Raw genomic sequence first — 16884 nt, 5'->3', positions numbered from 1 at the left:
GTTTTGCTTCACAACTTGCATATATGTTACATATTTTGAAGGTATCAAACATTACATTAGAGGAAAGAAGATTTTTAAAAAACCGTTCATCATATGCAAAAAAGTATTTAATTAAATCACCTCACCTGCTATTAGAGAGGTACATCTAACATACCATGGAATTATCTTACATCAACCATTGGAACTGATACATTAGGTACAAAATAAATGTTTACTGGAATTAATCTTATGAGAACCAAATGAGATAAAGACTGAGCCAGTTAACTGTGAGAGATGAACCCATAGGCTGACACAGGGCTAGAGCAGAAGCCAAGGTGGGTGCAAGCAAATTTAGCTGCAAGCTAAAGTTATAAGGAAGCTGGTCAGTAAAGAGAAGGCAAAAATGTAAAAGTCTGGTAACATACAGTGTTAGCAAGGGTGTGACAAATGGGTGTCCTCACTCAATACCAGTGAGAGTGAAAATTAATGCAACCACTTTGAGAGCTTCTGTGATATTTAGTTACGTTGAAGATGCATATTTCCTAGTATAGAGCAAATCCAATACTAGGTGTATTTTCTCGAGAAACTTCCAAACGTGTGCACAAAGCAGACAAGTACAAAGATGTTTATTGCAGGATTGTTTTTTTAGAGTCCAAAACCAGAAACAAAGCCCATCAACAGGAAAACGGATAAGTAAATTATGGTATATTCATACAATGGAATTCTATACCAGCAATTAAAATGAATGAACCAAACACAATTATCCAATTTATTCATATGTAAGTCTGAAAATGTGATGCTGATCGAAAAAAGCAAGTTGCAAAAAGACACATTGTTTAATACCATTAAAGTTTAAAACACACAACACTATATATTGTTTATGGATCCACCGTGATCAAAGTATAAAATATGCAAGGGAATGATATACACAAACCTAAACACGGTGACAACCTCTACGTAAGGAGGGGCAGGAACTGAGAGCACCTCCATATTTTGCAATTTTAGTTCTTTTAGATTAAAAAGAGGATCTGAAGTAAATTCGGCAAAATAATTACATCTGTAAATCTTTTTTTTTTTTTTTTTACATCTGTAAATCTTAATCATGGATTGGTTAGATACCGCTCTGTATTTTATGTGTGAAATCTTCCAGAAATTAAAAAAAAAGAAAAAACCGGAAAATTAGGCAAGAGCAAGAAAATTGAGCAAATGAACAACGAGAAACAGACACCGAAACGCAGCCCTTGAGCGCAGAGCACGAACCTTTGAGCAAGAGGCGTAGCTGGGTCTCTAATGGGTAATGGGTCTCTAATACGATAAAAGGCAAATTTCCTACAATACAGAATGTCCTAGCTAGAGCTGTAATTATGAGGAAACTGCTCCCAAGGCGGGAGTAAAACCTGTAAGATGTCTACCTTGTTTCCCTCGCCATGACGCCAGGCAGAATCAAGAGAGTTAATTTACGTGAACGCCATAAACCACTATATGAACCGTTGAGTATTATCAAGAACGCCCAGGATAGGCTAAAAGGTATTTGCCCAGGTGTCGTGTACATATTATTTTGGAAGGAGTCTGCAATCGAAGGTCTTTGGGCGTGTAGGGCGCCTCTGAAAATAGTACGCCACACTGGTATCAATCAACATTCACCTTGCCTTGACTCCATTTTTGGCCCTTGGCCCCCTTATTCCGTCCCCAAAACAGGCTGGCTCGACCGGCCACACCTGACATCGTAAATATTACGGCGCAGCTGGTCAGACCCGCTGCTGTCCCCCCTTCCCATTAGCGCTGGGGGAGGAAGGATGCTCCGAAGAGGCGCAGGGGACGGGGTAGCACTGAACTGATTTCTCCCTCCCCGTCCCCTCCCCGCGCTCGGCAGCCATTCTCACGAAAACAGGTGGCGCAGGTGTAGAGAACACAAGACAGAGGAGGGGCGTGCAAGAACGTTCACGAACACTCGCGAACGACGACCTGATCACGCACTCGACAGGACCCAGGCGCAACGCGCGCGCGGGGACACGCGAGGACGCACCGCCGGGCGGACGATGCTGCAGGCGGGAGTCTCGACTACAGGAGGCGCGGCCACGCGCGCGGAGGAGGCGCACCCCCGGAGAGAGGCAGTGACACAAACGGGGGCTCCCACACCGCCAGGGTGCCCACGCCGTCGCCGGGAAGAACCAGCGCGGACACAAAGGAGCCGGGAGGGGACACACGGGGCCGTGCCCACCCGCGCTCAGGCCGGCGGACCCTCCGCCTAGCGAAGGTGTCACCCGCGCACCGACTGGGGCGAGGGTGCGCGTGCGGCCGGGGGATGCGCACACAAAGGGGCTTCTCCCACCTTCGCACAGAAGCCCGGAGGGGGCCACACTTAAAGAAGGAGGACACCAGACAAAGGAAACACACCCACTGAGGCCGACAAAAGCGACCACACACTCCCGCTCTGCACCGGCACCCAACCCGCGCACACACACACCGCGGGCGCCACGGCCAACGACGCGGGGCGACGCGCACACACCCACACTCACCACACACCCACGGAGGGGGTGTGGAGGGCCCCTCTCCCCGGGCATCTCGGCTGCAGCGCGACAAGGTGACACATCCGGAAGCCCTGCCGCGCGCGAGGTGTGCACTCACCGGGGCCCGCAGCCCGCGAGCCTTAGACGCGGGCCGCCGCCGCCGCCGCCGCCTCAGGCCCTCCACGTCAGCCAGCGGGCGGGCAGGAGCTGCCGGCGGCGCAGGCGTCAGACGCGTCACGTGGGCCGCAATGCACTTGCGCCGTCGTGCCGCCCCGCCCCCAGCGGCGGAGAGCTGACCGATCCTTCCCGCCCCCGCGCTCGCGCGTTCCTGTCGGACGAGGGTCGCAGTGCGCCTGCGCCCGGACAGGGGTTGCCTTGGCGACTCGGCCTTTCTCTGTTTTCCTTCTCTCGCCCCCCTGCGGCTCCCTGGTCCGCGCCTGCGCAGAGGACTCGGCACGTAGGTGGCCGAACTGTGGGGAGCGGACGGAGTGGGCGCGTGGAAGACTCAAGGTCGAGGGCCAACCCCAGTCCCGGGGCTCGAATGAGAAACAGACCCCACGAGAGGGCAGGTCCGGGTCCCGGGGTCCGAGGCCCAGGCCTGAGGAGGCCGCACGGGCCTTCTGTACCTGCTTGCCCTTCCCTTTTCGCACGGAGGCGAAACCTGCAGAGCTGGAGTGGCGTCAGTCCCTCCCCTGCTCCCTCCTTGCCTCTCCCCACCTTACACTGCGGGAGGTGCGCGCTGTGGCGCGTGTGCTTGTGTGCGTGTGCATGTGAGGTTTGGGGGCTGGTTGCGCCTACAGGCGAGGTATGGGTGCTTGTGTGCACGTGTGCAAGCAGGTGTGTGTTAGAGGTCTGTGTGCAGGTTGCCCGTTGGCGGTGGTTTAGGCTGGGAAAAAAAGTGCGGAGAGGCTGTGCCCATAGCAAAGCGGTGAGGTTATAATAGGCCAATGGTGTGAATCACTGACAGATGATTGTGTTTCTTTCCCACAGATTAAAGACACAGGGAAAATGGTGGAAAATTCACCGTCGCCATTGCCAGAAAGAGCGATTTATGGCTTTGTCCTTTTTTTAAGCTCCCAATTTGGCTTCAGTAAGTACTTTCCTGATGGATGGCCAGGGCCTTTCTCTGGTGTTCAAGGACAGGAAATTATTGCATTTGTTTGTAGAATGTGTACACAGGAACTGTGATTCTTTCTACCTTTGTCTCTTTTCGAGAAAACCTGGAGGGAACTCTTGTCTGTTAAGAGTGTTCTACGTGCCAGACATGAATCTTGAAAGATTTAATCTCAACAGATCTTTAAAATGCAGCACCAGTCAAGATTGCAAAGTGAATGCAACTTGGTCCCTGCCTTTAAGGAGGTCATGGTTTTGTGGACAAGACAGAGGAGTAAATCTACAATTCTCTATCAGTGTGATAAGGGCCATGGGCAGCCAGTGTCGAGACAAGAAATCACATTGGAAACTCAGGGAATTCCCTGGGGGTCCAGTGGTTCGGACTCTGTGCTCTCACTGCCAGAGCTCCATTCCTGGTCAGGGAACCGAGATCCTGTGAGCCACGCAGGAGCGTGGCCAAAAGAAAACCAAAAAACCCTGAGAGTCAGAGTGAGCTTTCTCCCAGGAACTTTGTCTTCACCAGTAAGAAGGAAGAAGTGGGAAGGCATTGTGGGGTTTGGAAATGAGTAATCTGGTGTGGCCCCGGTGCAGCCTGTGGGAGGGACAGCAATCAGGTTATAGAAGTCAGCTGCACTTTACATCCTGGGTCTCAATCAGTCCCCATAAGGTCCCATTTTACAGATAAGGAAACTGATGTTTACTGAGACACGATATTCCCAGAGTCACACAGTGGGCCCCATGTCTCTCCCCAAAAGGATTTGAGAATTAGGGAGAAAAGTGGGTGCCCACAGCTTTTTAGAATTTTGTGGAAACCAGAAAGATGGAGTGGTAATGCTTCTGAACCCTAACTGCATCAGTATAGCCAACCAAGCTGTTGGCCAGGGGAGTCTATGGAGCGAAGAAGTTATGACTTGAGTTCAAATCCTGACTCCTCCACAGATTAGCTTTGAGGAGGACCGTTTAGTTAACTTCTTTGGTTCTTCATCTGTGAAAGGGTGGTGATGTTTATCAAATGCTTATGAAGCATAAGACAGTCCTGTGAGATAGATATTGTCATTACTGTCCTCATTTTGCAGATGAGAATATGGAGGCACGCGGGGCTTAAGTAATGTGCTCAAGGTCACACAGCCAGTAAATGATAAAGCTAGAATTTGAACCCAGGCACGCTGGGTTGACTTCACTGTGCTGCCTCTTATGTCTGTTGTGAAGATTACTTGCCGTAATGTATGCAGAGCACTTAAAAGAATGCATAGGAACAGTAAGTACAGGTTTCTCCCACAATCCAAAAGTAGAGACCATTCCTATGAAACCTTTCGTGAGCAGAAATGGCGTAAAGCAAAGAAACGATTACCTTAGGGCACATCTTGCTAAGCCATGCACAAGATAAATTGAGATAATGCACTCAATTTGATAAAGATACTCGGTTGAGATCAAGATGTTCACCGACACAGTTCAGAGCTATGGCAGTTTGATGCCGAGATGCTGAGTGTAGCTCTGGGGAGGGAGCCCAGACATGCCACACTCTCCCTGCTCTGGGTGGGCACTGCCTGTATCACGGCTCCCTGCAAAACAAACACTGAATGCTTTCTAAGTAAAAGCAAAAATCCTCTTCAGATTTCCTTTGGTTACCGAAGACAGTTAACTAACGTAGGTCTTTCATAAAAGCGAAATGGCTTAAAGCGAGCTTTCGGAAAGTGAGGATACCTGCATTTATTCAGTGTTAGCTGCTGCTGTTATCGTTATCATCAACATCATCATTTTTGTAAATCCCTGTTCTATAGAGTTATTTGAAGGGTTAGAAACTATGTATAAAAATAAAAGCAATGACTTTAAGACTTAAATCCTATAGTACCCACAACCAGAAATTAATTCTGCAAATTGTTCTTGCATACTTACCATGTGCCAGCCACTATTACAGGCAAGGGAAGAGCAAAACAGCCCCCAACTTCCTGCTTTCACAGCTTTCATTCTGCTAGGGGGGGATTGCCAATGGACAAATTAAATAATTAAACATGCAGAATGTCAGATGGTAATGTGTGCCATGGGGAGAAATTAAGCCAGAAAGGAGGATAAGAAGTGGGAGGAGGTTGCCATCATTAAATACAGCGGTCAGGTGGTGCCTCACTGAGGGATGAGTTGTAAGCACAGACACGAAAAGTGAGAGTTAGCCATGTGGCAATCCAGGGAAAGAGCCTCCCAGAGAAGAGCCAGTGCAAAAGCCCCCGAGGAGGCCAGTGGCTTCAAGGAACAGATGGAGGTCAGTAAGGTTGAAACCTGAGACAGTGAGGCAGAAAGTAATAGGATAGAGGAGGTCAGAGGCCAGTACCCAACAGTCATAATGAAACTAGGTGGTGGGTACTCAGGGGTTACATGAGTCTCTCTGTACATTGAAATATTTACTGATTTAAAAAGCTAATCGTCTCAATCTGTTCAGGCTGCTATAACAAAGTACTGTAGACTGGGTAGCTTAACCAATCGACATTTATTTCTCACAGCTCTGGAGACGGGGAAGTGCAAGATCAGGATGCCAGCATGGCTGGGTTCTTGGTGAGGGCCCTCCTACAGTTTGCAGACAACCACCTCCTTACCGTATCCTCGTATCCTCACGTAGTAGAGAAAGAAAGGACACTAATCGCATGATGGAGACCCCTCCCTCATGACCTCATCTATACCTAACTGCCTTCCAAAGGCCCCACCTCCAAATCCATCACATTGCGGATTAGGGTTTCAACATATTAATTCGGTGGGGGGGGGGACACAAATATTCCGTCCATCACAGTAGTTATAGATTGTGGTAATAGCTTTGAGGGAAATAAAGGGAAATGACAGGGAGTAATGAAGGTGTGGTAGGTGGGACACAGCTGGGAGAGCAAGTGATTGGGGAAAGCCTCTCTTAAGGTGACATTTGAGCTAAGACATAAAGCAGGCTAAGGAACCAGCTGCATTGGAAAAGCCAAAGGAAGATTGTTCCAGGCAGACAGCACTCGCTGTAACTGCAGCGACCCTGCGTCCGCAAGGTTGTTTGAAGCACAGAAATGAGACACTGTCCAGAGCCAGAGCATAGTGCGTGAGGGCCGGACATTGGAGAGGCGGGCCGAGCCAGGTCGTTCAAGTTCTTGCAAGCCCTAGGAAGGATTTTCGATTTTATTCTAAGGGCATCGAAGGATTTGAACTGGCAAGTGATAGGGTCAGATTTGTCTTTTTGGAAAATCTCTCGACGCTGTGTGGAGAATGACTGCTCCAGTATCTCTTTCTTCAGGGTTGGAATGACTAGATCCCACTCTGAAAGCCTGGGAGTCGTCTTCACTTGTACTTTTCCTTCTCCCCCAACTCATTCATCTGCTGCTACCACTGAGCCTGCCGGGGTCTCACTTCCTCCACAGATTCCTCCTACGTGCGGCCGTCACAGTGACGCGCTTGAGATCCAGACGTGGACTCCCCTGATTAAAACCTCTCGTTGGAGCCTGGCTGGTTATTTCTCTTGGTAGTCTGCTGTAACTGTAAAGTTACCAACAAAATATCCAGTTGTTCCCTTTGCCCAGAGCATAAAGTCCATGTTCCTCGCCCAGGGTCTTCCATGATCTGGGACCTGTTCACTTTTCCGGCTGGTTTCTCCCTGCTCAGAGCCTCGTACTCCACGCTGCCTGGGGTTCCCCCAAATATGTCGCCTCCGCTTCATGTCGTTTCCAGTGCTCTGGCCGCTGCCTGTAAGCCCAGTGCGAAGACATTGCTCAGGTTCTCATTCCCGCTCAGTAACGTTTAGTTGTGAGACCTTGGGCAAGTTATTTACATTCCCTGAGCCTCAGTTTTTTTCACCTGTGAGTAAGGATTACTAGCACACACCTCAGGGGTCTGGGGAGGGTCCAGTAAGGTAGTGCCTGGGAAGTTCCTGCCACTACATTTGACTCGTTTCTCTCTCCCACATGACTTTGTGAGAATAGAGACCATGTCTCATTTATCTTTATAGCCTCGACCTTCTCATAGTGCCTGGCATATGGCAGATGTACAGTAAATATTCATTCACTTAATTAAACTAAGCAAATCATTTCCATTTATGAATTTGCATTTGTTTCCCCACTGTTTGTATTTCTTTTTTTTTTTATAAATATATTTATTTATTTATTTTTGGCTGCATTGGGTGTTTGTTGCTGCACGTGGGCTTTCTCTAGTTGTGGCGAGCGGGGGCTACTCTTCGGTGCGCGGGCTTCTCACTGCGGTGGCTTCTCTCGTTGCAGAGCATGGGCTCTAGGCACGTGGGCTCCAGTAGTTGTGACACGCAGGCTCAGTAGTTGTGGCTCCCAGGCTCTAGAGCGCAGGCTTGTGGCGCAGGGGCTTAGTTGCTCCGCAGCATGTGAGATCTTCCTGGACCAGGGGTCGAACCCATGTCCCCTGCATTGGCAGGCGGATTCTTAACCACTGCACCACCAGGGAAGTGCTGTTTGTATTTCATTAATCTTGAAAACTCAAGCTCCACACCAGTTCCTTGCCAGCTTTTCCCTCTGCCATCTACCACACCAGCTCTCTCTTCAGATCCCCAGCGCTCTCTCTGTGGTGGTTGCTGGGAACACTGTTTTCTCATATTTCCTTCCTTCCTATCGTCTGCAAGCCCAGCATTTTCATCTGGCTAACCCCCTATTCATCCTTTAGGCCCCAATTTAATGACTTCTCCAGGAAATCTTTCCTAACCATTCACATCACCGCCACTGTGGGCTGAGGGCCTTCTTATGTGTTCCGATATCCTCTTTTGTTACTCACTCGTTAGTACTTATCAGAGTGTATTGAAAACACCAATTTATTCTTCTCTATTCCTTGCTCAATTTTAAGCTCGGAGAGGGCAGAGGCCATCTCTTTCGGGTTCACCATTGTATCGCACACTCCTGACAGAGAATTCCGTAATACATACTTGTTGAGAAAAATGTTAATCCTTCATCATCACTGAGACAGGCTTGATATTTCTCTCTGCCACTTACGTTGGACAGAGGATGTAACATGTCTGAGACTCCAGTTCCTCCTCTGTAAAAATGGCTTAATACCTACTAGGATTGTTTTGAGGATTAAATGAAATAATGCCTGTAAAGTGCTCAGAAGTGTGCTTAGCCACAGTGAGCGCTCAGAGGTTGGCTGTTATAATAGAGGGACAACAGTAAAGGGTGCCCCAGAGACCCGACTTGAGGGAAATAAGATTGTGCTCTAGGAGATAAGGCATGTTGTGGATCAGAACAAGGGTAGATAAATTCACCTTTATGCCCCTAAATGTCTGTACTTTCAACCCTGTGGGGATGAAGTGTTGAACACCGACTACGTATAAAGCAAAGTGCTAGGTGCTATAAGGATTACAACAATTACTAAGGCATGATTTCTGCCCTTAAATTGCTTAAAATACAGTGTGAGTAGTGGAAGTTAAGACGTGTTTTTTAAAATAAGTCAGAGGAGTTGTTTAATGGGTGTAGAGTTTCAGATTCACAGGATGAAATAGTTCTAGAAACCTGTTTCGCAGCAATACAAATATACTTGACACTACCGAACATTACACTTAAAATGGTTAAGATGGTAAATTTTATGGTGTTTTTTTTTTAATTTACTTTTGGCTGCGTCGGGTCTTAGTTGTGGCACGTGGGCTCTTTCGTTGCAGCGCGCCAGCTTCTCTCTAGTTGTTTTATCTGAACCTTGATAGATGGGATGCATGCCTTACTGACATTTTTTCCTTTTTTTTTCCCCTCTTCTGCAGTACTATATCTGGTGTGGGCTTTTACTCCTGAATCTTGGCTAAGCTCCTTAGGCTTAACCTATTGGCCTCAAAAGTAAGTTCAATGTATTGCTTAAATAAAGTAAGAGTATATCAGTGCTGTTTTGAAGGATCAGGTTTTTTCTTAAGACTTATGCAAATCTTATATTTATTCTTTTAAGATCCATAAATAGCCATATAGAAATTTAAAGGTTTTTAAAGACGATTATTGATACACTTCTATTTAAAGATGGTGGACTAAATGCACATCTTTATCTCTACTTCCTCCCAAAATCTTGTTAAAATAAGCCCATAGAAAAAAATAATTGTTAAGCTATAAACCCACAGGAGCAAATAACGGGATAGTGGAGGTGTATCAATAAAATCTCGGGAAGTGGATTGCAGATAGGTGAGAGGTAACTAACTGAATTTCCACTTTCCCACATTGCTAAAGCAGGGAAGCCAGCCAGAGCCTCTGTGCCCACAACACAGAGAGGCCCAGACATTGGAGGTACGGGTACCTCTTTAACATGGTATTTCTGGGCTGGGCTGAAAACAGTGTTCAAAGAGCATTCAACCCTCAAATCCCCCTCCTCAGCCCTTAAAGCTGGAGACCAACCCTCCCCGGCAGAAGACAGGAGTTTTATGCTCTGGAAAGGCTGAGTGAGAGTCTCTAGTCTGGGGGACACTAGGTCTAACTAGGCACATTACTGAAAACAGGGATCAGTGAAAATCTGCATTGCTGAATAGTGAGATTCCTCCCAAGCACCTTTCCTCACTAGGCTCTCAGGCTTGTGGTTGGCAGGCTTATGCCACCCGCCCGCCTCCTCCCAGCAAGATAGGAGGGTCCTCCCTGAAGAAGCTGACCAGCTCAAGAGAAAGGGTCTTTAATTTCTGATAATTAGAGATCCTCCAATGGAATGGCCAGGTCTCCCATAGTGTGGATCTCCAGCCCACATATGCACAGTGCTTCCAATTAGCTTGTTAGTAGTTCATCTTTATTTTTATTTTTATATGTCTCCCCAGCCGCCTCCCTGCCTTCCCAGTACTTCATCTTTAAATATGAATGGGCAACTTATCAGACATTAAAAGAAAGCCTCTAAAATGAAATACAAGAGAAAAAAGCAAAAAAAGAAAAGAGAAAAGAAACTTGAAGAAAATGGAGATAATGCAAAGAGCAAAAGAAAACTTTAAAATCAGAGATAAAAAAAGATTATAACTATGAAACAACAGGATGCTATAAAATAGGGAATGTTCAGAGAGTTACTGCATTTGGAAATTATAAATATGGTAGCCAAAATTAACATTTTAATTGAAGGTTTAGAAGAAACACCAAAAGTAATCTCCAGAAAGTAGGACAGAGTATAGCAAAACAGAAAATAGAGAAAAGATGAGGAAAGTATAACAGCAAAAAAGCTCTTAGAAGTTCCATAAAGAGAAAACAGTAGGGAAGAAATTATTAAATAATGCACCCAATAAAACATGTGAGGTAGAGCATTTGATGTGTTTAACTGTATTAAGAGGCACACTAAATTCTATCAGAGAATTTGAGGACCGAGTATTGATAGGTACATGGGAAACCAAGCAAACAGACAAAAAGTAGTAATTAATTTCCAGGAAAAACAAAAAATTGTACAAGAAGACATAATAATATGTTACAGTGCTCAGTTTCAAACATTATTTATATATACATCTTCATATTAGGATGTTCAGAGAAAATGTCTGAAGTTTAAAAAGTCAAGAAATGGTAATAGGAGTATGTTGTGTAGGAAGGTGGAGGTAAACACCAGAAGAAACAGCTTAGGTGCTGAAAGTATTCCCTACTGGGAAGAAGGAGACCAGGGCTCAAACAGGGGTACAGGATAGCAGCTTCACTGTAGGCCAGTAGAACTATTGGACTGCCTTTTAGGTACATGTATCATTTCAGTCAAAGCTAAAATTAAGTTTAAAAGAGTATTAACTTGGTGATGAACTGTAGAGAACTGCAACTTTTTAGGAAGTCTGTTACCTACTTTAATATTCTTTTCTGCAGATACTGGGCAGTTGCACTGCCTATGTACCTCCTCATTACTGCAGTGATTGGGTATGTGCTCTTATTCGGGATAAACATGATGAGTACCTCTCCACTCAACTCCATTCATACAATCACAGGTAAATTTATATCAAAGGAAAGTGCCGGGGGTTGGAGGAGTCGGGTATTGATACTTTTGTCAAGAAAAGCAGGGACTTGCCTGGTGGTCCCGTAGTTAAGACTCTGCTCTCCCAGGACTTCCCCGGTGGCGCAGTGGTTAAGAATCCTTCTGCCAATGCAGGGGACACGGGTTTGATCCCTGGTCCAGGCAGATCCCACATGCTGTGGAGCAACTAAGCCTGTGCACCACAGCTACTGAGCCTGCACTCTAGAGCCCAAGGGCCACAACTACTGACCCCACGTGCAGCAACTACTGAAGCCCACGTGCTCTGGGGCCCATGTGCCGCAACTACTGAGCCCACATGCTGTGACTACTGAAGCCCATGCACCTAGAGCCCGTGCTCCACAACAAGAGAAGCCACCGCAATGAGAAGCCTGTGCACCGCAACAAAGAGTAGCCCCTGCTCACCACAACTAGAGAAAGCCCGCACGCAGCAATGAAGACCCAACACAGCCCAAAAAATAATAATAAAAAAAAATAAACCTAGATCATTAAAAAAAAAAAAGGCTCCACGCTCCCAGTCAGGGGGCCCAGGTTCAATCCCTGGTCAGGGAACTAGATCCCGCATGCCACAATTAAGAGCCTGCATGCTGCCACTAAAGGAGCCCACATGCCATAACTAAAAAGATCCCACATGCTGCAACTAAGACCCAGCACAGCGAAATAAATAAATAAATATTTTTAAAAAAGAAAAAGCAACAAAGAACAGGCTGTAGTAATTGACACACATCAGCATAGTAAAAAAAAACTGGGAGAAATAAATACGATTATACCAGAGGAAATGTTCACATGGCACAAATAAGCTGTCATGAATATGCTGTTCATTATACTAGTTAACAGGTATATTTTCCCGTAAAAACCACAAGTATGTAATATGTTCCTTGGCAACTTTGCCTGAGAGAAACTTCTTTTATCCTAAACAAGCTGTGTTGATCAAGGGATGACAAAGAGGTCCATACAGACCTTGTCTGGGAGGAGGAATTTGGGGGTGTGTATCCTCAGGATCACTGTGTACACCTGACCGCAATTAAGTGGCTAGAAGAGCCACGGCATGTTTTCTGTAGTTGTTGTTAAGTTCTTTTATTTCAAGTCTAAAGATTAAAGTAGATTCCTGGGAGTTCCCTGATGGCCTGATGGTTAGGATTCCCGGCTTTCACTGCTATGGCCTGGGTTCAGTCTCCTGGTTGGGGAACTGAGATCCCACAAGCCGCGTGGCATAGCCAAAATTAAAAAAAAAAAAATCAGATTCCTGAACTTTCTTGGATTCTAGGAAGCAAAGTATTTTTTAAGTTCTGGTATGATTTTTTAACCTTTATATACTGCTTTTCTGATAACCTACTGTGTTCCCTGCATACTTGGCTGGAATTACAGCAAATAGACAATTTGTACAAAGAGGGGAAATTGTTAAGTTTGCATGAATGATTGTACCAAATGATTGGGGTGTTGATATAATTCTGTTCCTATGAGAAATGTACAAATGGGGCTTGAATCATCATTGTACAGTTGAATGAAATATTAATTTTTTTAAATTTATTTTTGGCTGCATTGGGTCTTTGTTGCTGCACGTGGCCTTTCTCTAGTTGCGGCGAGCGGGGGCTACTCTTTGTTGCAGTGCAGAGGCTTCTCATTGCAGTGGCTTCTCTTGTTGCGGAACACGGGCTCTAGGCTCGCGGGCTTCAGTAGTTGCAGCACACGGGCTCAGTAGTTGCGGCACGCAGGCCCTAGAGCATATGGGCTCAGTAGTTGTGGCGCGTGGGCTTAGTTGCTCCGCGGCATGTGGGATCTTCCTGGACCAGGGATCGAACCCGTGTCCCCTGCTTTGACGGGCGCATTCTTACCACAGCGCCACCAGGGAAATCCCTGAAATATTAATTTCTTACCCAAGTTAGAGGATGCAAAAAGTAACTTGGCTGATTTTTATTCTAATTGGGACATTGCTTCTAAAGAGAGAATTTAAGGGGCCTTTTAATTATGTTAAACATGGTATTTGTCATTATCCAGACATTAGCCTAGTAAACTATGTGGTGGGTCTCCACAAACCACAGAGATTGTTGAAGAAATTGCTTGGGTAAACAGAGCCTTTTGTCCTCTTCTTACAGATAACTATGCCAAAAACCAACAGCCGAAGAAATACCAAGAAGAGGCCATCCCAGCATTAAGAGATATTCCTATTAGTGAAGTAAACCAAATGTTTTTTCTTGAAGCCAAAGAACTTTACACCAAAAACTGAATTGTACATAGACTAATACCAAACACTTATTATAAATTTTTGATGGAAGAATTTCAGCCATAGTAATTTTGACTGTCTTTCTGATTAATATCCAGTATTGAAATGTTAAAAAAAAGAAAGAAAAATGTAAGTTGAACTTCTCTTAGATTAAGTTCTATTAATATTATAAATGTTATCAAACAGTAGTTACTAATAGAGTAAATAAAATACTGCATTACCATATGGCAGGTGTCCCTCCAGAGAGGCATTCATGTTGTAATTTTCAAAGGGCAATTGTGTCCTTCCCACTGTTTGTTCTTAGAAGCCCAGAATTCAAACTCTTAGGTTTAGGAGAAGGGCACATTTAATGTGTGTCTCTGCCATCAGATTTGTGTCTCAGGGACGACTGCTTTAGATGGGGCAGTCGACGAAAGCTGCTGTGAGGAGGCAGTTGGGGTTGAGGTTTGATTAGCAAAAACAGGAGCTGTCACATAAAGATTAGAGGGGCAGCAGGGAGCGTCCAGTACCGAGCAGGCAGGACAGAAACCTTGGGTGGGAAGGAGGGAAGGAGCGTGGTGTGTCCTAAGGCAAGGAGGCCAGCAGGGGGCCTAGTGCTTGCTGCGGGAGGGTGTGAGGGCTGTGAGGACCAGTGTAAGAAGTCTGGGTTCATCTGTCAGTGTGATGGGTTTGAGGCCCTTCACATACTGAGCCATTAGGAGGCTTTGAGGGAAAGTGTGTCACGGCCTGATCTGTGTTTTTTAAAAGCCACTGGGGGAGTTCCCTGGCAGTCCAGTGGTTAGGACTCTGCGCTTTCACTGCAGGTTCACTCGCTGGTTGGGGAATTAAGATCCCACAAGCCGCCGGCTTCGGCCAAAAAAAATAAAATAAGCCACTGGGCAGTGGGTGGAGGGTAGGTTCAGGTGGGGGAATTGGGGACAGGGAAGAGTGTGGAAGTAGGGAGACCGGTCAGGAGACGATTGCATTAGTCCAGGCAGAAAATGCTTGCCGCGTAGAGCAGAGTGGTAGCTGTGGAGCTGCGGAGGAGCGCGTAGCTTTGCAGCATTTGTTGGAGACAGCTGACTGGGTAGATGGATCTGACTGTACAGGGTAGGCAGGCTACTGAGAGGAGTTGTGATCAAGAGTCATTCCTAGGTTTATCTGAATTACTGAACTGAGTAGATGATTGCACCTTCTACTGAATCAGACAGATTTGGGGAAGTGCAGTTGAGGGGGTTGGAGGATTTGGTAACTAACTATGGATTAGTTTGACCAACGCTGCCGTATTAATATCTGGGTATGTCTCATGTAAGATTAAGGAGCTTAGATAGAAATGTTTAAAAGAAACAAGCCACCCATAACTTAGCAGGAGTATACTCACAGTTGGCCAGGGGGACCAAATCTAAATTCATGTAGTACTCAGTGCCGCCTATCTTTTGATAACTTAAATCTCTACCCAGGTTTGGAGCCACACATTTTAATTTATGCAAATTTAACTATATTTTCTGTATTTAAAAATAGGAAAGAGAGAAAAGAAAAAGAAACTAATAATTTTAAATTGTTGGGAACACTAGGACTTCCACTTCAATAACCATATCCCTGCCCAGTAAGCATGAGATGGGTAACGTGAACCTGCTGTTTCTGTTCCCTAATGAGTCCCAGTTCCTGTATTAATTTAGGGTAAGGGCACGTCACCACACTGAAGAGCAGTTTGAGGGGACCAGCCAACTCTGTCAAGGGTAGAATGGTAAATAAATTATGTCCTGTTTATACAATGGAAAACGACACAGCCATGCAAACAAGAATGAAATTACTGCTCTACCTAGCAACGTGAGTGAATTTCACAATGTTGGGCATAAAAAGCCAGATATAAAGGAATATATATATATATACACACACACACATATATATGTGTATATATATATACTGTATGATGCTATTTATATGAAGTTCAAAATCAGGAAAATAATTTTTAAACCTATGGGGATATATATTAGAATAGTGATATTAACTGGGAGGCAGCATGAGAGAATCTGCTGGTGATTTGGAAATGCCCTACATCTTGATCTGGGTGGTAGTTACCTGGGAATCACATATGTTTAGAAAAATAGTTATTATCATTAAGATTTGTGCTCCTAATGTAAGTTATACATCAATAATGAGGTAAAGAACAATACTATGCCCCATCCCCAGAAATTTTGATTCATTGGTCTGGAGCAGGGCCCGGGCCAGGGTAATTTTTAATGTCACCCAGACACTTATAACAGGCAGCCAGGGTCAGAACTTCTGCCTTCATTGATTGGACTTAACTGACCCTGTCGTCAACCAGGGCAATGGCCATTCACTTTGGAAGAGAAAGTGGCAGTTAATAGAGCTGTCCTCTTCCCACCAAACTGGGGGCCGCAATTCCGTTGAAGGTCATGATCAATTTAGTGCACCTGCCGCTTTATACTCATGAAGAGTAAGAGACCCAAAGAGTTTCTGTGTATGTGGATTATATAGAGAAATTTTAAAAATATTTGTTTATAAATAATAAACCTGTTACATTTTGTTGTATTTAAGTAACATTTTATGAAAAATAACTATTTTCCAGAACAAATTTAGTGAGATAAGTAGAATTGTTTAACATTTTTGCAGATCTGTTTAACATCTGGCTTAAAAGAAGACAGCTGGGTTCTCATATCTGCATCTGCGTTCTGTTCTGGTACCACGTGCCACAAAGCCTCTGGAAAACTCCACCGCATACTCACAAGACACTGAGTGTGAAGAAGACAAATAGCATCTTATTATTATTATGAAGATGGTTTTGACCTCAGAGACCCCCTGAAAAGATTACACTTTGAGAACCACTGGTTAGTGGGCCTCAACTAGAGTGTATGTGTGTGTACTAGAGTAGAATACATTATAGCGGAGCACATTGCACTTGGTAAATATCTTGATTGAACACCTTTTTTGGTCACTTCAGATCCTCTCTGTCCCACCTCTTATTCCAGCCACTGATGCTGCTTTGACCAGATCCACACAGGTGCCACCTGCCAGTGCACCCTGGAAGCAGGGGGAGTTGACACCATAGGACACCACGGGCAGGCGTTAAGCTCCCAAAGAACTGGTTCTGAGCTGCCTTTCCTGAGCTCCAGGCAGGTCTTATGAGCTTGAGCT

General features: G+C 45.4%; 2 protein-coding genes across 13 annotated transcripts in view; one reads left to right on the top strand and one right to left on the bottom strand.

Annotated features, from left to right (window-relative positions):
- TTC3 (tetratricopeptide repeat domain 3) overlaps nt 1-2733 on the bottom strand; it is a 140628-nt gene extending 137895 nt beyond the window's left edge. For 3 of the 9 annotated variants that reach the window (XM_032629856.1, XM_032629858.1, XM_032629862.1), the window contains exon 1: nt 2608-2691. Coding sequence is in view for 1 of the 9 variants with exons in the window: in XM_032629850.1 (XP_032485741.1) it covers nt 2489-2543 (55 nt within the window). In the remaining 8 variants the exon portion in view is untranslated. Of the gene's footprint in view, nt 1-2488 lie in introns of all 9 variants that reach the window. The other 6 variants (XM_032629851.1, XM_032629854.1, XM_032629860.1 and 3 more) reach the window with 6 other exon arrangements.
- A 31-nt stretch (nt 2734-2764) lies between these two features.
- On the top strand, nt 2765-16637 carry PIGP (phosphatidylinositol glycan anchor biosynthesis class P). Of its 4 annotated transcripts, none has more exons than XM_032629864.1 (5): nt 2765-2946; nt 3480-3579; nt 9331-9403; nt 11360-11478; nt 13619-16281. In XM_032629864.1, the coding sequence occupies exons 2-5, from the start codon at nt 3498-3500 to the stop codon at nt 13747-13749; spliced, it is 405 nt and encodes a 134-aa protein (XP_032485755.1). In that variant the 5' UTR covers nt 2765-2946; nt 3480-3497; the 3' UTR covers nt 13750-16281. The 4 variants fall into 4 exon arrangements, 3 of the variants coding, with proteins under 3 accessions (XP_032485755.1, XP_032485757.1, XP_032485756.1); XM_032629866.1 differs by having other exon boundaries at nt 2801-2999; XM_032629865.1 differs by lacking the exon at nt 2765-2946 and adding an exon at nt 2955-3058.
- The last annotated feature ends 247 nt before the right edge of the window (nt 16638-16884 follow it).

This window comes from Phocoena sinus, chromosome 4 (assembly GCF_008692025.1).
Source record: "Phocoena sinus isolate mPhoSin1 chromosome 4, mPhoSin1.pri, whole genome shotgun sequence".
NCBI lineage: Eukaryota > Metazoa > Chordata > Mammalia > Artiodactyla > Phocoenidae > Phocoena > Phocoena sinus.
Note: the sequence above shows the minus strand (reverse complement) of the source record. Positions and strands in the feature narration are given on the sequence as shown.